The following is a 23,516-nucleotide window of genomic DNA, read 5'->3' as shown; positions in this document are numbered from 1 at the left end:
GTTGTTGGTTTTCCATCTTCCTCTGCGTACTCCTCACCTCCACCTCCCTTCCCACCTCTGCCTTCCCGTAGGTCCCAAGAAGTCTCGGCGCCCCTTAGGGCAGAGTGGTGTTGGGCAGGGTCACTGGGGGCGCTGGGAAGTTTGTTCCCATTCGACCGCCTTTAGAGCCAAGTGCGGAGAGGGAAGGCGTCGGGGAGGAATCGGGAGTCCTCGGGAGGTTGGTGGGAGGGGGGTCTCGACTGTGAGCCCTGGGAACCTCCTCCTGCCCAGACGCGGGGGTCCAGGTTGGTGGAAGAAGGGGGCTTGGGAGTTCTTAGACTTGGGAGTTCTGCAAGCGAGGGGAGCCCTTTACGGCGCCCAGCCCACTGCCCCAAACTCGGGAAAGTGCGGGAAAGCCTATCGGAAGGACAGGTGGAGAGCGCACAGTAGGTCGTCTCCGGCACGTGTCAGGCGCCTTCCTGAAAATGCCCCGCGGGAGGTGATCTTCTGACACGCAGACTTCGGGGAGTGGGAGCTAGTCTGGTAAAATGACTGGGCCTGGCAAGGCGTGGCTTGGTGTAGTCATCTGATAGCGAAAGGGTTACAGGGCTGACGCAGACTCGGGACAGGAAATAGAGGGTTAATGATAAAAGCCTTATTTTAATAATGATTAACCTACCGATTCTCCCTACCGGGGATCTCTTAGGGAACCTGTGTGTGTTACCCTGTGCAAGATGACCCATTGTTTGAGTACCTTGAGGTTTTTCTTTGGTGGTGGTGGGGGCGGGCCTGGTTAAGTCTTGGGGTTTAACTTAATTATCTGGAGGGTTAAAATGGCAGAGCTGAAATAGGATGGGAGAGTGTTCTTAAAACCTAGCGTTTAAGCATGTATATGTGGGTAGCATGTTGTATTGTAACAAGGTATGTGCGTCTGTGTGCAGATGTGTTTTGAGCCCTAGTGACCTATATTCCCTACTGTACCATTCTTGGCACACTACACAGCCTACAGCTCACAAAGATGATGTTTAATCGGTGCTGTCAACAAGCGGAAGTTCTGAGCACCCATTCATCTCCATGTGTGGAATTTGCCTCTCTGTTGTTCCTTTTAGCTAATAATACTTTGGAGGAATTTGTGTATGCCCGTCCATTGGTGACTGTTAACTCAGCAGGTAAAACTTGATGTAGAGAGGCTGTTGCTAGGTTTGTGTGGAAGCCTCTACTTCTGCTGAATTACAGACAAACCTGAACTTTTACCAGAATTTACAGTATGAAGTTATTCACAGACATGCGCGCGCGCACACACGCACACACCTCTTACATGATTCCAGCAGGCCCTCTTCTCTCTCCCCAACCCTGTGGAGTCTGCATCTTTTGCTGGAGTGAGTGACCCATCCGCTTCTGGGAGTCTGCGACCTTTCCAACACCCCAAGCAAACGCCAGAGGCTCTGAAGATGCTTCCAGAGATCCTGAGAATGAGTTTAGGGCAGGACTTGCCTGGCTGGTCAGGGGATAAGGATGGCTAAAGTGGGCGGCAGATTTTTAATTTATATAAGGAGTTGTCCTTGAGTCTGGAAATGGAAAGTATAGGTAATTACTTAGACCCAAGAGAAAGAGTGAAGGATAGAGTGGAAATAAGGTGTCTGGGTTTCTATTCATGGTTCTCAAAAGGAATAGTTTGTATATTTTATTTTATTTTATTTTATTTTATTTTTTTTTTTGAGACAGAGTCTCGCTCTGTCACCCAGGCTGGAGTGCAGTGGCCGGATCTCAGCTCACTGCAAGCTCCGCCTCCCGGGTTCACGCCATTCTCCTGCCTCAGCCTCCCGAGTAGCTGGGACTACAGGCGCCTGCCACCTCGCCCGGCTAAGTTTTTGTATTTTTAGTAGAGACGGGGTTTCACTGTGTTACCCAGGATGGTCTCGATCTCCTGACCTCGTGATCCGCCCGTCTCGGCCTCCCAAAGTGCTGGGATTACAGGCTTGAGCCACCGCGCCCGGCCTGTATATTTTAAAAGTTGAATTTGACCTTTATCTTGAAATGGAATTTTTGTTTTTATTAAGTATTGCCTGTCATATATCTTTCAACAGAGTGACATATTATGCCTGATATTATTTTTCTGTACCTTTCAGTGGTCAAGTTAGGCTGGGATGGAATAAATTCCTGCACCTGCTTTCCTCTAAATTCAAGTGCTCACAAGAGTTCTGCTCTGATCAATTCAAAATGGCGACCGTCCACATTAAAACCTCTGTGTTTTCCCTTAAGATTCCCTCAAGGTATTTAAAAGGTGTTGGACTTGGCTGGGTGCAGTGGCTCACACCTGTAATCCCAGCACTTTGGGAGGCCGAGGTGGGTGGATCACCTGAGGTCAGGAGTTCAAGACCAGCCTGACCAACAGGAAGAAACCTCGTCTCTCCTAAAAATACAAAAATCAGCTGGGCGTGGTGGCGTATGCCTGTAATCCCAGCTCCTTGGGAGGCTGAGGCAGGAGAATCTCTTGAACCCGGGAGGCGGAGGTTGCGGTGAGCCGAGATCGCGCCATTGCACTCCAGGCTGGGCAATAAGAGCGAAACTCCGTCTCAAAAAAAAAAAAAAAAGTGTTACAAACTTTTTGTAGAAAAAATTTAAATGCAGAGAAGAATAAGAAGAATATATATCACTCCTATTACCACGTAGAGGTAGTTATTTTAAATCTTTGGGTGTATGATTTTCCAGTCTCTTTCCAGTTGTATATGTTCTTAAGTCAATTTCAGATGCCCATTTCCCACAATTCTTCTAGGGGAGGGAGGAGTGGCCTGTGCTTGTTTGGAGTTCTGATAAGATAGAAGCTGTGTGAAGAACTCAAAGCGCACTGAGCTCTTCCACATGTTCCCTCGCCCCAAACATTCCACCTCCTTGCTGTTCCTTGAACAGGCTGTGTTTTCTCAGGTTTCCATGCTGTTGTTTATGCGTACACTGTCTTTTTCTCCCCGTTTTCACTCTTCTTTATCTCAGCAGCTCTAAACTTTCATGGTGGTGTTTCCAAGAAGAAAATTTTGATTACCCTTTAATAAACATATATTTGTTAAACTACATATTCCATTTAGTGTGTATAATCTAAAACACAAACTGAAATACACATTGTAAGTAGAAGTGAAAATTCTATTTTCTTCTTTCATCTCAATGGATTGTATTGTACATTCTACTTTGGAAACCAGGGGTCTTATTTCCTATGCTTTCAAGATTCAGCTCAGGGATGCCCTCCTCCCTGAAACCTTCGCGTGCTTCCGAATCCATAATCCTATGCATTGTGTGTGAATTTGATTTATGACATCTGTCCGTGACCTCCGCTAGATTGCAAACTCCTGTGAAATGCAAGGACCATCTCTATCTAGCACCTAGTAGCACACAAGAGGTACTCCTATATATATTTATTTGTTGAACATGTGAATAGACCAAAATGATTGTAATACAGAATACAGAGGTATGGGAGCATCGAGAGGGTACTGTATTTTGGAGGATAAGTCGAATATAACCAGGAGGACAATAGGGAAAGGGCATTCCAGGAAAAAGAATAATAGATACACAATCCTAGGGGTGTAAAAGATGAAGATATTAGGGATAATTGGATCTTTAGGTATGTGCTGAGAAGTCACACTGAAAAAAAATGTGAAAGACCTTGAATGGCATGCTATGCGTTTTGGGTTTATTCAAAAATGACTGCAACTCATAGACTGGGAGAGACATGATGAGTCTCGCAGTTTTGGAAGAGTCAATGTGATTATGGAGGTGATGGTGGGCTGATGGGTTAGAGGTCATGGACTTAGTCTTGGTGAGAGATTCTGAGGCCCTTACTGCACTCATGCCTAGGTGGTCAGGAGCTGTGGAGGAGGTAGATTTTAGGAGACTGACTTGCTGTCTGAAAGGAGTTGGAGATAAGCAGTTTCCAGCATCATTAGTGTCCAGAGTAGGAGATAATGAGTTTGATTTCAGACATGTTCATTTTGAGGTGCTCATGGGAGCCCTAGGAAGACTTTTCCACCACCATCTGAAATGTCAAGTCTCCAGATTTCTTCTTCTATTGCCTTTGACTACTTCTTGGGGGTATTGTGCTGTGATGATTTTGGAAGGACAGATGTCTGGGAGTGCCTTTCTTTGACTAAATCATTTGGTATAGTTCTGGTTTATTTTTATTTTTTTGAGACAGAGTCTCACCCTGTCACTCAGGCTGGAATGCAGTGGCATCATCTCAGCTCACTGCAATCTCTACCTCCCGGGTTCAAACAATTCTCATGCTTCAGCCTCTGGAGTAGCTGGGATTACAGGCACGCACCACCACACCTGACTAATTATTTTTTTGTTTTTTAGTAGAGGCGGGGTTTCTCTATGTTGGTCAGGCTGGTCTCGAACTCCTGGCCTCAAGCGATCCACCTTCCTCAGCCTCCCAAAGTGCTGGGATTACAAATGTGAGCCAACGTGCCCGGCCCAGTTCTGTTTCGTTTTGCAGTATTCCCCAACCATCATGTCAAGACTTACTCATAGAGAGTGCTAATATTTGTTTGACACTATGGTGAACCCAGAGGCTGCTGGGCCCCAGAGGTAACCAGCCAAGGGCAGAGGGAGTTTATGAATTCCTGTTGTGTTCTGCATGCAATGTAGTGTTTCATCATACTGTCCGACTTCACTGTTTGCTGTTTTTTGTTTTTTCTTGTATCTTATTTTCCAAACAAGATTATGTCATGCCTTGCATGGGCTGGTATTATGTCATGCTTTTATGTTTGCCTCAGCATATCAATATACAGTATGAGGTACAAAGTAGGTGTTTATTAAATACTTGATGGGTGATAACCATCCAACTTGTCAAAACAGGTAAAAAAAGACAAACAGGCACGGTAACTCATGCCTGTAATCACAGCACTTTGGGAGGCCAAGGCAGGCGGATCACTTGAGGTCAGGAGTTCAAGACCAGTCTGACCAACATGGTAAAACCCCGTCTGTACTAAATACAAAAATTAGCTGGACATGGTAGTGCGTGCCTGTAGTCCCAGCTATTTGGGAAGCTGAGACAGGAGAATCACTTGAACCCAGGAGGCGGAGGTTGCAGTGAGCCAAGATCTCGCCATTGCACTCCAGCCTGGGTGACAGAGTGAGATTCTGTCTCAAAACAAAAACAAAAACAAAAAAAACCAGGCAAACAACAACAGTAAAAACAACCAAATATACTCCTCCAAATGTTTACTCCTCCCCAATGCTTTTTTTCTTACTAATAACATAATGAAAGTGTTCCTTTTTTTCAGAAAGCATAAAGGATGTTATTGGCAGAAAGATAAAAATTTCAGTGAAGAAGAAAGTAAAGTTGGAAGTTAAGGGAGACAAAGTTGAAAACAAAGTGCTGGTAAGTATTACTGTTTATTTTTATTAAAATGTCTAGAAATGAAAGTGTCTTTTCATTGTTTAGATTACTTATTTTTCATGCAGCATTACTTCTGTGTTTTATATATTGTTCAAAAGTTCTGATGACCATTTTGTCTTAGGTTAATTGGAATATTTCTTTGTCAAAAGTTAAAAATAGGGTAATTTGAATTTTAAAGATCATAGGCTTTTAGATTGTATTTTTGAAAATTGTAATTCCCCCCTATATTTAGATAATCTCTTAGAGTCTGTTTTCATAATATTCAGAGTTTGATGTTAAATGGAACTTTTAAATTTTGTGTGTAGTGGCTGATCCTATGACTTTATTCATAAAGTCTTATGGAGGAGTTTAAAAAGTTCATCTCATGTTAGTTTAATTACTTAATTAGATTTTCTCAGATGTTATATGTGAGTCCATCTAAGGGGTGATGAGCTAACAAAGCATTGTCATTTTACATAGGATGTTGGTGCTTTGGAGGGAAACTCCTGCTGAAGGCAGCACCTGCTAGTGTTGTGGTTAGACTTGGGGTTCCCTCCAGTTTGTGAGAGGAGACGCTGAGGGGCTGAGGGATTGGGCCCTGCTGCAGAAAACTTCTTAGAGAGGTGTCAGTGACAGAGTTGTACCTTTAGAGAGGTGAAAACATTTTGTGGTATTTTAATGGTTTCTAGGTTGAGATTGTGGCAAATCTAAATTTAAGCTTAGGTAGAAAGAATATTTTGATGGAGAGAGTATTGTTTAACTTTTTAACATGGATATTTTCAAACATATGCAAAAAACAGAGAATAATATATCGAACCCTGTGTACCTGTCCTTCCCAGCTTCAACCATTTTCAGCATTTTACTAATACTAAATATCTTCCTCATGGTGGTGGTGGTGGTGGTGGTGGTGGTGGTGGTGGTGGTGGTGGTGGTGGTGGTGGTGGTGGTGGTTGGTGGTGTTTTCTTTTCTTTTTTTTTTTTTTTTTTGCCTCTGGAGAATTTTAAAACAAATCTCAGGTATATGTTATTGAAAGAGAATAATTTTTTAATTTTTAAAAGTTTTTTGAGACAGGATTTCAGTCTGTTGCCCAGGCTGGAGTACAGTGGCATGATCTCGGCTCATTGCAGCCTCTACCTCTACCTCAAGTGATCCTCCCACCTCAGCCTTCTGAGTAGCTGGGACTACAGGTGTGAGCCACCATGCCTGGCTAATTATATTTTTTGTAGAGACAGGGTCTCCCTATATTCCTGAGGCTGTTCTCAAATTCCTGGACTCAAGCGATGTGCCTGCCTCAGCCTCCCAAAGTGCTGGGATTACAGGCATGAGCCACTGTGCCTGGCTGAAAAAGAGTATTTTTAATATTCCATTTCTTCAAAGTTGCCAAAGAATTTGAAGCGTCTTTCTGATCACCTCTGTCTTGAGAATCTTCTAAAATATCTAACCCCAGGATATGTGACTGTCTTTTCTTGTTAGTAAGGATTATGTAGTGATGGATGACTTCTATTTCTATGTTGTCTGTATACACAAGTCGGGATGGTAAAGGCATTGAAGTGGGAAAACTTGAGTGGCTTTTGCCCAGCAACAAAATGTGCTTATGTAAACTGCGTGATTAAGTTATCAATAGAAGAAATGAGTGGTGCCATTGTTCTGTTTTATTTAGCTTCAGTAAACATGAAATTTCCTTATGTTTTTCTTGATGTTGTTCAACAATGATTGTGTTATTGTTTTGGAAGTGGTAGTGTAGAGAAGAAATATTGTTTCTGTCATTTGCTTTTTTATAAATTTAAAGTAAGTTTCTAATAATGTAGTAATTTTATAAGATGAATCAACTTCTCTACAACTTAAATATCAGGTAGTGGTTGCTATGACAGTCTAAAAAATTGGGACTTGGTATTATTTGATATGGAAATGATTATTATGCTAAGAACAAACCCACGTCATGAGTGCAATTTACCATGTTAAAATTTCAAAGACAAATTTAAATGTCCAATATAAAATTAGCACTATTTAAAAATAGTTATGATTAGTACTTAATTGTAAGTTTTTTGGCCTCATCTAACAGCTGGAATTGATTGAAGTTGTAACCAAATTAAAAATGTATTTGAGTTTTTTTTTTTTTTTTTTGAGACGGAGTCTCGCTCTGTCGCCCGGGCTGGAGTGCAGTGGCCGGATCTCAGCTCACTGCAAGCTCCGCCTCCCGGGTTCGCGCCATATGTATTTGAGTTTAAGCATTTATCTCCTATTAGCACTATTTAAAAATAGTTATGATTAGTACTTAATTGTAAGTTTTTTGGCCTCATCTAACATCTGGAATTGATTGAAGTTGTAACCAAATTAAAAATGTATTTGAGTTTAAGCATTTATCTCCTCAAATATGGAATATAAGCAGTTTCTAGGAGCATGATCGGAACTCATTGTGGCTGTTATTTACTTGCATGGGCAGGAATTATTAACAGAAATACTCAAGGTCTGGCTTTCTTTGACAGGCTTCAAGTTAGAACAAGAAGATGTATGAAGTAATCTCAAAGTTGTGGATTTCTGAGTTTCTGAGTTTAGAGAAATTTAATTGCTTAATCCATTGTTAGCATACTAAAATGGTTCGTAAATGAGTTGGCTGAATATCTACAATACGCTTTTTTGAGTTGTGCTTTTGTTACCTTTCCCCATTGCCCACTATTCATTCCTTTTCTTCTTATAAAAGTAGGAGTGTGCTGTATGTTACGTGGTTCTTTCTTCTTATACTTGAGACTGTATACTATTTCTAGCTTGTCTTTTGTAGAGGGCTTATCTTCATCTTTCTATAATCATAATAGCTGATATTTCTAAAAATCTGTTTTTGAAGGCTAGTCAAGTGAAGCAGTGGGAGTGGAGGAAGAGCAAAGAAATCTATAATGAGTTGTGATCAATTAGTTGTAAACACCCCTACACTCAGACCAGCCATGATCATAATAGCTAATATTTATTAAACCCTGGCCAAGTGCTACAGACTATGCTGAGTACTTAATGATGCATTGCCTTGTTATATCCCCACTACAACGCTATGAGGTAGGCACTTTTTACATCTGCATTTTACAGATGAGGAAATTGAGATTTGGAGAGGCCAAAGTAAATTGCTTCACATCATTTGGCTAGTTAATAACTGCTGGGATTCCAACCCAGCTCTGCCTCATTCAGAGCCTATCTGCTTTGCCTCTGTGGTCAAAAAGAAAGCAGCCATTACTTTGTTCCATGGTTGCTGACTTCAAACAATGATAGGGGAGATTTGGACTTTAGGGTCTCTCTGTCTTTGATTGACTGATTTATACGCTAGTTTAATATTTATTGAGTACCTGCTGTGTCCCAGGCACATGGTATATACAAAATAGTCCTAGTCTTTGACTTCATAGGACTCCAAGCTTACAATCTAGTTGGGGAGATAAACATGTAGCCAGGCAGTGGTTTGAGATGTGCTATGGGTGGATGAATCGGGCCTTCAGGAGCATGGAGAGGAACTCCCAACTCAGGCCTGAGAATCAGGGAAGACTTCAGAAGGAAGATAAGCTTACGCTGGCATTCACTGGATGAGTAGGAGTTAGCCAGGGGAAGAGAGTGGAGACATATTCTGGACAAAGGGAACAGAATATGCCTGGAAGCCTGAGAGAGCTTATGTTAGAGAAACATACTAAGGTACAGCTGGGGTAAGGCATATGCAGGGTAGAGAATGGGTAGGTGTAAAGCCTGAGTCCTGTCTTTGCAGTTGGGATATCAGGTGAAAGTTGGGACTGGTTAAACAGGTCTCTTCTTGCCACCTGTATGTAATGAAATATTAAGGCTCAGTGGTTAAGGGCTGTTAACCCGGGGTTCACACTGTTGCTCAGCAACTTTATGACAATGTTAAGAATCAGTTTTCTTTTTTTTCTCTAATGAAACCTATGTTATAACAGTATCTATTGGTATGTGGTTGCTTTGCATATTAAGTGGAATTTATTTAAATACTGCATAGCACAGTGGCTGCATGCAGCAAACACCCAAAAAATGATAAGGCAAGAGGAACAAAGGGGTGCTTCATTCTGTTTTCTCCATGGTGCAGAAAATGCCGATCCTTCTGAAGCCCAAGTGTCCGCTGCCTCCATTGACAGGTTGAGGTCAGTTCACCATAAGGCCAAGAGGGTTTATTCATAATTTGTGGCACCTTATTAACAGGATAGAGGGCAACAGGCTGGATCTAAAATTCCTAAGGTATGCTCTCCTCAAAAGAAATCAGAAATGCTAGATGTTCTGGGGCAAGAGTGTTCTATACTCAAATAAATTTGGCAATCAGAGTGTTAAAGATAAATCAGTTTCTTTACTGCATGAGTTTTCAGAGCCATTAATATACCCCTGTGCATTGTAAATTTCTAAGAATTGGATAAAGTATGCTGTTTTTTCCAAACTCATTTGGCCAGAGACCCTAATGACCATGGGCTAAGAAGGAACAGGCCAGAGATGATGCCTCTTGGGACAGTTAAGAAACGATAGAACAGGCTTGAATAGGCTATCCATCATTCTCCTGAGGAATGGTCCTTTAGCCCATGTTTTTTAAAATCTATGTTGTGAATAGTTCCACTCTGGGCTACATTGACTTGACATGTCATATGTTGTTGAAATACCTTTCTCTGTTGTCTTTAGGGGATGTCATTAGAAAGTGATTCCGTGTTTCTTTGACTCTTATTCCCTTCTCCCATTTGATAAATTAATCTTTACCCAATTTTTTATAGTTCTTGGAGTGTAAAAAATGTATTTTAACTCATGTATTTTTTAAAATTAAACTTTTTCATTTTTAAATAATTGTAGATTTGTCTGCAGTTATATCAGATAATACAGAGAGGTTATCTTACGCCCTTCATTTAGTTTTCCCTTTTTGCAAAATTATAGTATAATGTCAAAACCAGGATACTGACATTGATTGATACTGTAAAATGCAGATTTCCCCCACCACAAGGACCCCTAACATTGCCTTTTTATAGCCATACCTAGCATTCACCACTTCTCTGATCCCTGGTAGCCACTAATCTGTTCTCCATTTCTGTAAATTTGTCATTTTAAGAACATTATATAAATGTACTCATATAGTATATGCCTTTTTGGGATTGGTTGTTCTTGCTCAGCATAATTCCCTGTACCTTCATCCAAGTTGTATCAGTTTAGCTAAGGAGTACTTCATGGTATGGATGTACCACGTTTGGTTTACCCATTGGCTAGTTGATGGACATCAGAGTTGCTTCCAGTTTTGGGCTATTAGGAATAAAACTGATGTAAACATTTGTGTATGGATTTTTGAGTGAACATACTTTCCTTGCTCTGTGATAAATGCCAAGGAGTGCAATTGCTGGTTTGCATGGGAATTGCATGTTTACTTTTATAAGAAACTGGCAAACTGTTTCTCAGAGTGGCTGTACCATTATATGGTTCTACCAGCAATGTATGAGTGATCTAGTTTCTCCAAATCCTTGGCAGCATTTGGCATTGTCTGGACTTTTTTTTTCTGAGATAGGGTCTTACTTTATCACCTAAGCTGGAGTACGAACACAGCTCACTGCAGCCTCAGTATCCCAGGCTTCAGTGATCCTCCTGCCTCAGCCTCCCAAGTAGCTGGGACTACAGGCGTGTGCCACCACACCTGGCTAATTTTTGTATTTTTTGTAGAGATGGGTTTCACCACGTTGCCCAGGCTGCTCTTGAACTCCTGGGTTCAAGCAAGCTTTCTGCCCTGGCCTCCCAAAGTGCTGGGATTTTTTTTTTTTTTTTTTTTTTGGAGAACTACTAGTTGAAGGAAAAACAATGTCCGGAGGGAGCAAGAACCCTGATGACCTCTTGTTACCCACAGTTCTGCTGTTGCCTGTTTGGGGGAGAGGAATGTAGCGCTCCTCTCTCCAGGATGGTGGACTTAAAGGGTATGGAAAGTCATTCCTAGTCTCCACTTTGGTTTTTTCTGTTTGATTTGGAATTTGGGTTACATCATCTTTGCCAACCCCTTGTTCTTCCACACCCTTCATAAAATGGGTCAGAAGCAGGACTTCCTTTCTTCTTAAACTGAGCGGGTAGGGGAAGTGGCATATAAATCGAACTGTTTTGTTTTGTTTACCTATTCTCTTTAAAACTACCCATCTGTTGTCCATTTGTTTTCTTTTGAAAAGTTAATCTGAAATCCATCCCCCCCACCTTTTTTTGAGACAGGGTCTCACTGTGTTGCTTAAGCTGGAGTGCAGTGGTACAATCACAGTCACGAGCCTTGCTCAAGTGATTGCCTCTTGCAGTCACTTGAATTGAGCCTTGCCCAGTTCACCCTTTCGAGTAGCTGGGACTACAGGCGCATGCCACCATGCCTGCCTAATTAAATTTTTTTTTATTATTATTTGTTTATTTATTTATTTAGAGACAATCTCATTGTTTTGCCCAGGCTGGTCTTGAACTTCTGAGCTCAAGCGATTCTCCCACCTCGGCCTCCCAAAGTGCTGGGATTATAGGTGTGAACCAATGCGCCAGGCCTGAAATCCCTTTAACATATATATATATATATATTTTTTTTTCCCTTGGCTATTTATTTATGGCTTTTGAACATCTTAATTAGGCTGGATTGGAATAACTGTAAGTTAACTTAAAAAAATGTTGAAAGGTATAGGGGTATTATTTTGGGCAACATGTATCCCTAAAATATTTTGGTGGCAGTGCTGTCTTTCATTAACGTAAAGTATAAACTCTATTCTACCTGCTTTTTTTTAAGAGGACATGAAAAAAAAGTACCTCTCATATAGAAGTTTTGGAGGTATTTGGCCTACTTAATCAGTCACAAATCATTTTCAATCTCAGATATTCTGCAATATGGAAACTATTGTTCTTTTTCAGTAGGCCATACTCATTTTGCATGGCCAGTCTGCTTAATGCTTTTCTAGTTTGCCAGTCTCTAGTACCTAACTTGATTCAGCAGCATGACCTGTGCCATAGTCACTTTTCAGACAAATATTCATGCTGAAATTTGTGTTCAGCTTCTTTAAGGCAACATCAGCCTTGGCCAATGGTTTTCAGACTTAGTGCCTGTTTAAAACTTTTTTTTTTTTTTCATGGAACCCATAATGTAGTAATGTTTTGGGATTATATTTTGTGAGTTCATAGTTAAACTTATAATAGTGTAAACCTAATCACTGATTTCAGTGAGGCTGTTTTAATGAACACAAATTAGAAATAGAAGGGGAGATTTGGTTTTTGCTCTGGTTGCAGTGGAATAGAGAGACTCCCGATTCACCAGTTAAGCAGTACAGATATCACAGTTTCTAAAATAGCTAGTCTTGCAATCTCAGGATGCTTTCCAAGTAAATAGAGATGGCAGGGGAAGCTTCATTCTGAGATCTGCACAAAAGTGGGTTATCCTGGCAGCACAATATACCTCGTAGTTGTTCTCTGATATGTAAAATTTGGTGTAACACATCTGAGTGTGTGCGTGTTGGTGTTTTATTCCAGTAGTTAAAATAGACATAAGCCAAATTCATATAAAATGTTTGTAGACTGCAATGTCTTCTGAAGAATGCTGTCAGAAAATCATTTTTCTAGGCCCCCAGGTTTATATCCCTCTTTGAGAGGCTCTTGTACCAGTTGTTGGGTAATTTGAACAGTTCCCTTTGTGGTACCATTAGGAGTCTCAACTTTTAAGGATCACTTACAATTCTGTGCATAGGTGATTTTCAAAGCACCTGGGTGAAGTTACATGGCTCTAGAAAATTGAGCTTTAGAAAACAGCAACAACATTGAAACGGTCTTTGGGAGTGAGTTATCAGAGAACATGTATTGTTGCCAAGGATCCTGGCAAAAATTCTGGGAACTTCAAAATAAAAGAATCCATATTTGAGCACTTCACAATTTACCTGAACTGAACACTGGAGTCAGTTCCTACCTGTTTCCACTAATCTCTGGGCAGGGGCTGGGGGCAGACTTTGGCCCTGGGCATGCATTTTCAGGAGGCAGTTCTGGCTGACTTGAACTTGTTACCTGAGCTGCATTTACGTTCTACTCTCTCCTCATCTGCAACTGCCCCAGTTTCTACTGTAGTTAGGATAGACGAGTCAAATGACCTTGGGCAAGGAAGCCAGTTGAACATATACCAGGCTCGGTATAACTTTTCATTGTTCTAAAAAGATACTCTTTTTCCAGTCTCTGGGATTTAGCCACCCTTGGACCAGAGCAGTTAGGTATACCCTGAGACGGGGAGGAAGGTAAGTGAGGAGGGGAAGTAGGAGAGTAGCATGAAAGGGACGTTGTGGACATTAAGGAGCCAGGAAATCTAATCAAAATATGTAATGAATAAGGAGATCTTTTCTTTTTTCATAGTTATAAAATAGTTACAGAGAAAATAAAGACTTTAGTAAAAGGTTACTGTAACAATTTTAGGTTTCATTTCATTGGAAACACTCTTAATATCTTTGTTAACATAGATTAAAAATGAAGCTACAATCTGAACGATAAAAGATTTTTGTTCCCTCTTTTATCCCCTCTGCTTTGTAAAATGCTTTTATTTTTTGTTTTAAATAGAGTATAAGAATTTGGACTGGTATATACGGGATATATCATTGTCTAAATCTGTATGTTACTGTGTTTTCTTTATTTTTTTCTCTCTCAGTAGACCACTTTCCCCAGCTCTTTGAGGAAAGAGGGGCAAAGAGGGGAAAGAAGGATGCTTGGCGTGTGTGTGTGTGTGTGTGTGTGTGTGTGTGTGTGTGTGTTTTATAGCAGTAGTAGTAGTAGCAGTAGGTAAAAGAGTGTTCACTTTCATTCACTGGGTTATTTTCCTCATCTTGTTTCTTAGGAGAAGGTTTTTCTTATTTATTTTTGAGACAGCGTCTCGCTCTTTCATCCAAGCTGGAGTGCAGTGGTTCAAACACAGCTCACTGCAGCCTCGATATCCTGGGCTCAAGAGATCCTCCTGTGTCAGCCTCTTGGGAGCTGGGACTACAATCACATGCCACCCTGCTAATTTTTTATTTTTTGTAGAGATGGGGTCTCATTTTGTTGCCCAGGCCGGTCTTAAACTCCTGGGCTCAAATGGTTCTTCCACCTTAGCCTTCCCAAGTGGTGAGGTTACATACGTGAGCTGGTCTTCCCTTCCCTTCCCTTTCCCCTTCCCCTTCCCCTTCCCCTTCCCCTTCCCCTTCGACAGGGCCTCACTTTGTCACCCAGGCTGGTGTGCGGTGGCATGATCTCAACTCATTGCATCCTATGCCACCCAGGCTCAAGTGATCCTATCACCTCAGCCTCCCAAGTGGCTAAGACTACAGGCATGGGCTGCCCCACCTGGCTTATTTTTATATTTTTTGTAGAGATGGGGTTTCACCATGTTGCCCAGACTGGTCTTGAACTCCTGAGCTCAAGTCATCCACCTGCCTCGGCCTGCCAAAGTGCTGGAATTATGGGTGTGAACCACTGTGCCCAACCCAAGGTGTTTCTTTTTTTGAAGCATTATCACTTGATGAACATTGGCCAGCAAGTATCTTGGTTTCTTTAGATATGTGTAGATGCACATGACGTCCTCTTAGAGGTAGAAGCAGGCAACTACACATGTCCTGAGCTGTACTTACAGCGTCTCCAGCCTTTGGCAAGGGTTTGAGCCAAATGTGTTTAGTTCCTGCTAAGGAGGCAAATGTGTCTATTTCTGCTGATCCCTGGGCCCTGGAGTCTCAGGAGACATTTATGGATATTGACTGGGTTTAGTAGGTATATCCACCAGATGGCATCTGGTGTAGACAGATTGATTTAAACAGACTCTGGGGAAATTTATTCAGACCTTGCCCTCATTGATTGTTGGTTTGAGGATCTTGGGGCTGGAGGACTCTTGGTAGCCATCTAACCATGTGTCCTAACCTAGGAGAAGTTTCTTCTATAGCACTTCTGACAGCTAGGTATCTACTTTTTGCTTCAGTATTTCCAGTGATGAGAAAAGCAAAAGCTCCCAAAAGCCCTGTCTTCTTTTGGTCTGGGATCTGCTTCTCACTCTCCATTTCTTCTTGCATAGTCTACCGGAATATCACAGAACAATTTTTCTCCCTCCTACCCATGAGTGCAGTTCAGGTATTTGAAGAAGGTTATCATACTTTTCTTTGATCTCATAGTCCTCAGGCTAAATAGGCTCACATCCTGGAGTCTCAGTCCTTGGAAGACGTTGTTTTCAGACTTATCACTATTCCGATCACCTTGCTTTGGAATCACCCAGCTTTGTCTGTGAACCTTTTAAACAACTGTTGGTGTTTGGGGATCACACATGCTTGGCAAACACCCTTGAACTGAATTAAACAAACTTTCTCAGAGTCTTTAATGGGCACCTGTGGATTGTGCCTTTTGAAGAGGGTATGGAGCCTATGGTATCATAGCATCTGTGTTCCTCCAGACAGGGTGGGGAACATCAATCTAAGTGCAACCTGCCTGGTGAAGAATACTACCTACACATTGCTTGGAGAAAGGTTTTGTTGTTTTTTAAATTTTGGAAGTATCCCTGATATTTGCATTACTAAAACAATAATAAAACATAGGAAAGAAAAAGCGAACATCACCTAATCCTATCAATTTAGATATAATCATTGGAAAAAAATCAGTATTTTTCATATTTTTTGTGCCAACTTTCATAAAAATATATGATATATTTTAAAAAATGGAATCATGACTTCTACTATTTTGTGATATACTTTTAAAATTTAATTTTTGGGGTCAAAGCTTTCTAGGACAATAGAAAGCATTGTACTCCATTTATCCACTGTAGAGGAGTACTGTAGTTTATCTAACCATGTCCTTTATTGTCAGATAATTTAGGTTATTTCCAATATTTTGCCTTATAAATGTCCATATCCTCATATTTATTTCTCTTGGATAAATTTCTGGAAGTGGAATCATTGCCATCATTGCCTAATAGGCATTATGAAGGATGCATTTTTTCACCTGATTGTTGTTCAGGAAGTCTCAATAGAGAATAAATCCTCCACCTCATCAATTTCATTGTCTTAAACAAGAGTGTACTTGGCAAAATGGCTTGTTCTCTTTGCTCATATCCTTGTATTTCTTAGACCAGTGCTCCTTGGACCCTAGCTCCTGAGGCAAACCTTTTTCATGCAATTTAGGTTTCTTTCAGATCTGCCTGTGTGGATGTGTTTTCTTCTACTACAGTATGTTTCCTGGAATGGGAAAGTCTCATGACTTCACTTGTGGTTTCAGAGTCACAGCTCCTAAGTATCATTGTCTTGGCAGATCAGCCATAGCTTTTTCCTTGGCTGAACCCTAGGTAGATGTGAACCTGTATTATATGATTCAGATCTTTGCCCTTGTCGTGAGACTTTCTTACCTTGGGTCTTTGAATGCTCTTATAAATGGTGGTTGAGTAGATTTGCAAATGATAAGGCTCATGGCACTTTCATTAGATGAAATGTAATTAACAAGAACCGTAAGCTAATATGCATGTAGAACTAGTCCAATGTCTTAGAAGATAATTTAGTATCATAATGAAAGGAGACATTGTTTTTCTTCCCGGACAGTTCTGAAGGCGGTTAATTTCATCTGTATAGCTAACAACAATTTCTTTTTTTTTTTTTTTTTTGAGACGGAGTCTCGCTCTGTTGCCCAGGCTGGAGTGCAGTGGCCGGATCTCAGCTCACTGCAAGCTCCGCCTCCCGGGTTTACGCCATTCTCCTGCCTCAGCCTCCCGAGTAGCTGGGACTACAGGCGCCCGCCACCTCGCCCGGCTAGTTTTTTGTATTTTTTAGTAGAGACGGGGTTTCACCATGTTAGCCAGGATGGTCTCGATCTCCTAACCTCATGATCCACCCGTCTCGGCCTCCCAAAGTGCTAACAATTTCTTAAGTCTCATGGTCCTTCCCCACTCCACTAGAAGCTGCAGAGTAGTCCTTCCCATTCTTATTTACTATCCCCGTTTCCTGACTCTTTCACTGTCTCCCTGTCCTGGGAGAGGGGTGTCCAGGTGATGAGGACTTATGGTCTCTTTTCTGCTATGAGGAGCTCCTTGTGGAGCCCTGTCCTCCTTGCTGAGGCCCTCCAGAGTTCAGCCTGCCTTTCTCTGTCCTTTCAAAGCTACCATTGTGTACCATGCTGCTTGTGGCTGTCTTTTCTTCCAAGACTGGCAGATAGGATGATATTCCCCAGGGACCTCCTTACTGGCTGTCTCAGAAAACAAGCACAGAAGACTTTCTTAGTTACCCTGTAGAACAGAAAAGGAAAATAAAGAGGCCCAGATGTGGGGAAGTGACTGAGAACCTTGCACTGTTCTTGTAAGGCAGTCTCTCTGCTCTTTGATGCCTTGACTCCCCTACCTTATGGGTCACAGCCACACTCACTTGCAGAATCTGAGCTAAGGTGTGGCCAGGAGAAGTCCAGGCCAGTGGATGTTATAGTGGCCATTTTTTGGTTTCCTGAATCCATCTGTCTTAATTCAGCTGTCACTAGCAACTAAAAAGAGATCTTATCTGTCATAGGCATGACCTGAAGAGAAGCAGCTGTGCTTTGTTTTTTGCTAAGTCTTGGGCAGTTCAGTTTGGCACTTAGAGTATTCCAGCTCCTTTTCTTGTAAGAAAATCTACCTCTGGGCCGGGCGTGGTCGCTCATGCCTGTAATCCCAGCACTTTGGGAGGCCGAGGTGGGCAGATCACCTGAGGCTGGGAGTTTGAGACCAGCCTGACCAACATGGAGAAACCCCGTCTCTACTAAAAATAAAAAAAAGTAGCCAGGCGTGGTGGTGCATGCCTGCAATCCCAGCTACTAGGGAGGCTGAGGCAGGAGAATTGCTTGAACCCAGGAGGTGGAGGTTGTGGTGAGCCGAGATTGTGCCATTGCACTCCAATCTGGGCAACAAGATCGAAACTGCACCTCAAAAAAAAAAGAAGAAGAAAAAGAATATCTACCCCTATCTATCTATCTATCCATCCATCTATCTATCTTATCTTATCTATCTATCTACTATCTATCTATCTATCTATCTATAGCATTTTAAAAAGTGGTATCTCTCTGTGTTGCTCAGGCTGGTCTCCAACTCTTGGACTCAAGCACTCCTCCCATCTCCGCCTCCTGAGTATCTGAGATGCTACAGGCGCAGGCCACCATGCCCAGCCCCAGCTCCTTTTCCTTTAAATCTCTTGGTCCAATTTATATTCTTTGCTGTCATCCTTGGGACAGCACAAATGTTGAAGTTTGGGGAAACATTTTGTACAACTTTGTTCACTGAATCACAGTCACTGCTTTGCTGTTGATAATCAAAACTAGGCTGCACAGAGTGACGTAGTCAAATATTTGGCTCGGGTGTACAGATGTTTCCCTTCAAGCATCTGGGATATCTTGCTCCTTATCAGAATTTTATCTCCCCCAAATGCATTGTTTGTGAATTAACTGTAAAGTTCTGGGAGCGATTTCCTTTTCAACAGTTTGCCATTCTAGAAAAGAACTTTCGGAGTTTTAATAGCACTTAACCGTCTATCATTTTACTCTCTCTGAAGTGGTCTCTGGGGGGAATATGTTGGGTCTTCTCTGTTCAATATTTCTCTCTCTCTTTCTTGGCAAAGCCTGGATGCAAGAAGTTGGTCCAATCTTTCCTGTCCAGGGTTGCTTGTTAATAAAGCATCTGGAGCAAAGGAAAGGCTGTTAGCACCTTGTCACTTAGAGTTTCTTAAGCATTGTTCCATTTATGTATTCTTGCTGCAGAGATTTAATGAAAGTGGCATCTGTCTTTACACCTGACATATGCAGGTTGTCCGCAGAACTGAACAAGTGGTGTCAGCAACACTGTATATGCAGGAAGGCTTTATGCTCACTTCCTTTTTTCTGTGTTCTCTGGGAATGGCCAACTTCTTTATTCATCAGGGTAGGGCTTTACATTTTCATATTCTAGAGAGAGATGCTTGTGGTGATATAGTTAGCCTTAAATTCAGGAATGGCTTCTCTTTTCAATGTCTTCACATTTTACGCCTCCCATTTTCTGGGTTAATAGGTAAGTGTGTCTACATTAAATTCTGAAATGGCATTTGCTAACATTTAACCTTGGCCAAGTTATTTAACTTCTCTGTGCCTTACTTTCTTCATCTGTTAAATGAGTATAATAACAAAAAACTACATTGTAGCTTTGTTTTGAAAATTAAGTGGGATATTACATACAAAATATTTTGTAATGGTGTCTGGCACGTAGTCATGAGTAAGTCTTAGCTGTTATTGTCAGGGGTAGTGTAGTGATAATGCTAAATGCTTTGATTAAAAGAATGTAACTGTATATTTGAGTCACAGATTATTCAGATATATTTTATATAAATATTTAAAAAGAAATACCTCCAGTTTGCATGTCTTCCTGGCCCTGTACAAGGTACATGTTGTTATGTTTTCTCTGCTCAGGGCTATTTTAAGCCAGTACAGACTCTACAGAAATGGGTTTAGAATTTTTGTTTTTTTCATTCTGCTGTTCTTAAAGAAGGTACACTGCTTTTGAGAAATCTTTTTTAAAGAAAGGGTTCAAGTTCAGTGTTGAGAAATTTGTCTCTGAAGACAACACTGTGCACTTCCAGTGGGTATGTGTTTTTCATCTTGCTTTCATTGCGAATCTGAATGTATTTAGATATATGCTCAAGTCCCTCTTTTACTTCCCAGTTATTTAGATTAAAAAAAGAAGAAAACAACAGTAGTTGGTGCCTGTTCCTTCACTTATGGCTTTCTTGCTCCTGTTGGGGCACTGCTGTCTGTTCTTGTTGTCTCACTCAGATTGCTTCCTCTTGGATTTCAGTTATGATTGCTTTTTTTTTGAGATGGAGTTTTGCCCTTGTTGCCCTGGGTGAAGTGCAATGGCACGATCTCGGCTCACCGCAACCTCCGCCTCCTGGGTTCAAGCGATTCTCCTGCCTCAAACTCCCAAGCAGCTAGGGTTACAGGTGTGTGCCACCACGCCTGGCTTATTTTGTATTTTTAGTGGAGACAGGTTTCTCCATGTTGGTTAGGCAGGTCTCGAACTCCCGACCTCAGGTGATCTGCCCACCTCGGCCTCCCAAAGTGCTGGGATTACAGGCATGAGCCACTGCACCTGGCCGATTGCTTTTGTTTTATAGCCGGTCCTTGATCGGGGGTTCGGGGTCCATTATCTGAGTTGATTGGTGTGTGTGGCTCTGTGTCTCCATAGTCAGGAGGATTCCTGGGCATGCTGGATTCTTTTTTTTTTTTTGAGAAAGAGTCTCACTCTGTTGCACAGGCTGGAGTGCAGTGGTGCAATCTTAGCTCATGGCAGCCTCTGCCTCCCGGGTTCAAGGAATTCTCCTGCCTCAGCCTCCTGAATAGCTGGGATTACAGGTGCCAGCCACCACGCCCAGCTAAATTTTTGCATTTTTTGTAGAGACAGGGTTTTACCATATTGGCCAGACTGGTTTCAAACTCCTGACCTCAGGTGATCTGCCCGCCTCAGCCTCCCAAAGTGCTGGGATTACAGGTGCCCTCCACTACATCCAGCTAATCTTTTGTATTTTTGTAGAGACAGGGTTTTACCATATTGGCCAGACTGGTCTCAAACTCCTGACCTCAGGTGATCTGCCCGCCTCAGCCTCTCAAAGTGCTGGGATTAGAGGCCTAAGTCACCGCGCCCGGTCTATGCTGGATTCTTAATCTCCAGGCTGTGCTGGACTCTCACCTTCCAGCCAGCCTTGAGGTATCTCAGTCTCAGTACTATTGACATTTTGGTGAAAACAATTGTTGTGGGGGCTGTCCTGTGCATGATAGGATGTTTATTACCATCTGTTGCCCCTACCCACTAGATCTGGCACCATCACCCACTCTTCCCGCAGTTGGGACAATTAAAAATGTCTCCAGAGACTGGGCACAGTGGCTCACGCCTGTAATTCCAGAACTTTGGGAGGCCAAGGCGAGCGGATCACCTGAGGTCAGGAGCTTTGAGACCAGCCTGGCCAACATGGCAAAACCCCATCTCTACTAAAAATATAAAAATTAGCTAGGTGTGGTGGCAGGTGCCTGTAATCTCAGCTACTCAGGAGGCTGAGGCATGAGAATTGCTTGAACTTGGGAGGCAGAAGTTGCATTGAGCCGAGATTGTGCCACTGCACTCCAGCCTGGGTGAGAGAGTGAGACTCCATCTCAAAAAAAAAAAGTTTCCAAACATTGTCAAATGTCCTTTGGATTGTAGAATTGCCCCTCACTGAGAATCATTGGTTTAGATCAGTGGGTTTCAAATGTCGGAGAGCAGGTGTGTATCTTATATTTAGCTTCTAGAGTTATATCTAAGTCTCAAAATTTACAGTTTTATGACATAGCTATTGTTGATTTACCTACAAATCTATATGCATTTAAAATGCTTAGTTTTGAAGTATTTAGGTAACTAAATCTCTATGTAACAAAAGTAACAAATCCTACCACATAGCAATTTGTCTTGTTTTAAGATACCTAAAAGATCAGAGCAGTGGTTCTTAATATTTGGTCCTGAGAAACAGCAACATTAACATCACCTGATAACTTATCAAAAATGCAAAAGCAGGCCAAGCGTGGTGCCTTATGCCTGTTATCCCAGCACTTTGGGAGGCCAAGGAGGGCGGATCACTTGAGACCAGGAATTGGAGATCAGCCTGGCCAACATGGCAAACTGCTGTCTCTGCTAAAATGCAGAAATTAACAGGGCCTGGAGGCGCACACCTATAATCCCAGCTACTTGGGAGACTAAGGCATGAGAATCGCTTGAACCCAGGAAGTAGAGGTTGCAGTGAGCTGAGATCGCGCCACTGCACTCCAGCCTGGGTGACAGAGTGAGACTCTTTCTCAAAAAAACAAAACAAAACAAAACAAGAAAGCAAAATCAAAGCATAGGAACCTGTCTAGACCTACCAAATCAGAAACTCTGGCAGTGGAGCCCTGCGATCTGTTTTAATAAGACCTTCAGGTCATTTTGATGCACACTGAAGTTTGAGAAACACTTGGTTAGTTACTTAGGTAACTAGGTAACTAAGTATATTACTAAGTTACTTAATTAAGTTAGCTGCAATTAGAGAACCATAGAATAAACCTTATTGAGAAATAAGTATAACCTGCTATATACAGAACTTTGAAATCTGCTTAGGAAAATGACTTTTACCACACAGATCATGCTAAGTGTCTGCTGGTCATATTGGCTTCCCTGCAAGAACCTGCCATGTCCACAGCTTTCTTTATAGGATTTCCTTTTGTCAGTATCCCCAAGTTTGGTGCATGCAGCTTCACAGTTTGGTGGCTATGGCTGACTCCCAGGGTAAGCATCTGTAGGCTAACCGGTAGCCTATATCGGGCAGAGATTGTTCCTCTTAGGAGTTTGAGACAGAGAGAGAGACAAAGAAATGGGAAGACAGCAAAAGGCATGAGGCAATAAAAGCCCTTAGTTAAGCAGAAACCATGAGGAGACGAAGAGGCTCTTAATGAGCCAGTGGTAACAAGAACAATAGGAGGTGGAACTGGGTGACAGAGCACAGGATGGTTGCTTTGGAAAGGGTGACTTTTAGAATCGAAGTTGAGTCAAGCTACTTAAACTAATACATGCACAGTATGTTTTAGTTTTCTAGAAGGCCCAGCTGGGCAGCTGCTCATAGGCGTTCCTATTTTGTACTTCCCTATTTTGCTTGCTTCTGTAGGGAGCCTCATGTTAAATCATTAACTGAGGCAGTTTCATATTATGTCTATTCCTTGTTGCCTGAGTGAGCCCATTGAATATATACCTATGTTAGAAGACCAAGTGGTTTCAGATGGGTTGCAGGTGGGTTTCATGGCACGCTGCTTCATTAAAGCAGTGACTCTCAGCCTGGCTTTGCTTCAGAAACACCTGGGTAGCCTCTGCCTGTTTATTTAAAAATGCTCTGTATGTGAGATTCTCACGGGCAGTTGAAGTCTATATTACAGGAGAGAATGGGAGACAGAACCTGTTCCTTTCAGCTTGTCGATGGGTTGACTTTTCCAAAAGAAAGCTGCACAGGGCATACTTCAGAAAACCTCAGGCCCTGCTTCATTCATTTCCTTAGATCAGACCAAATAAGCCAGCTCACCATATTTATTCCAGAGATGTGTTGCTTTGCCTCCAGTAACATTTTCTCTTAACATTTCCTGGGCCGGGCGCGGTGGCTCAAGCCTGTAATCCCAGCACTTTGGGAGGCCGAGACGGGCGGATCACGA

At 42.0% G+C, this 23,516-nt stretch overlaps 2 protein-coding genes across 26 annotated transcripts in view; one reads left to right on the top strand and one right to left on the bottom strand.

Moving 5' to 3' along the window:
* The window catches only part of CARMIL1 (capping protein regulator and myosin 1 linker 1), a 344,161-nt gene that overhangs the window by 725 nt on the left and 319,920 nt on the right, over positions 1 to 23,516 (top strand). For 4 of the 7 annotated variants that reach the window (XM_078000908.1, XM_078000907.1, XM_078000905.1 and 1 more), the window contains exon 2: positions 5,253 to 5,350. The exons of 1 other annotated variant lie outside the window; for it this stretch is intronic. In XM_078000908.1, coding sequence (XP_077857034.1) covers positions 5,253 to 5,350 — 98 coding nt within the window. Of the gene's footprint in view, positions 1 to 111; positions 285 to 5,236; positions 5,351 to 23,516 lie in introns of those variants that run through there. 2 more of the 7 variants (XM_078000912.1, XM_078000909.1) reach the window with 2 other exon arrangements.
* The window catches only part of CMAH (cytidine monophospho-N-acetylneuraminic acid hydroxylase), a 362,762-nt gene that overhangs the window by 190,145 nt on the left and 149,101 nt on the right, over positions 1 to 23,516 (bottom strand). The window lies entirely within an intron of this gene.

Source organism: Macaca mulatta, chromosome 4 (genome assembly GCF_049350105.2).
Source record: "Macaca mulatta isolate MMU2019108-1 chromosome 4, T2T-MMU8v2.0, whole genome shotgun sequence".
Classification (NCBI taxonomy): Eukaryota; Metazoa; Chordata; class Mammalia; order Primates; family Cercopithecidae; genus Macaca; species Macaca mulatta.
This window is presented reverse-complemented; position numbering and strand designations above follow the sequence as displayed.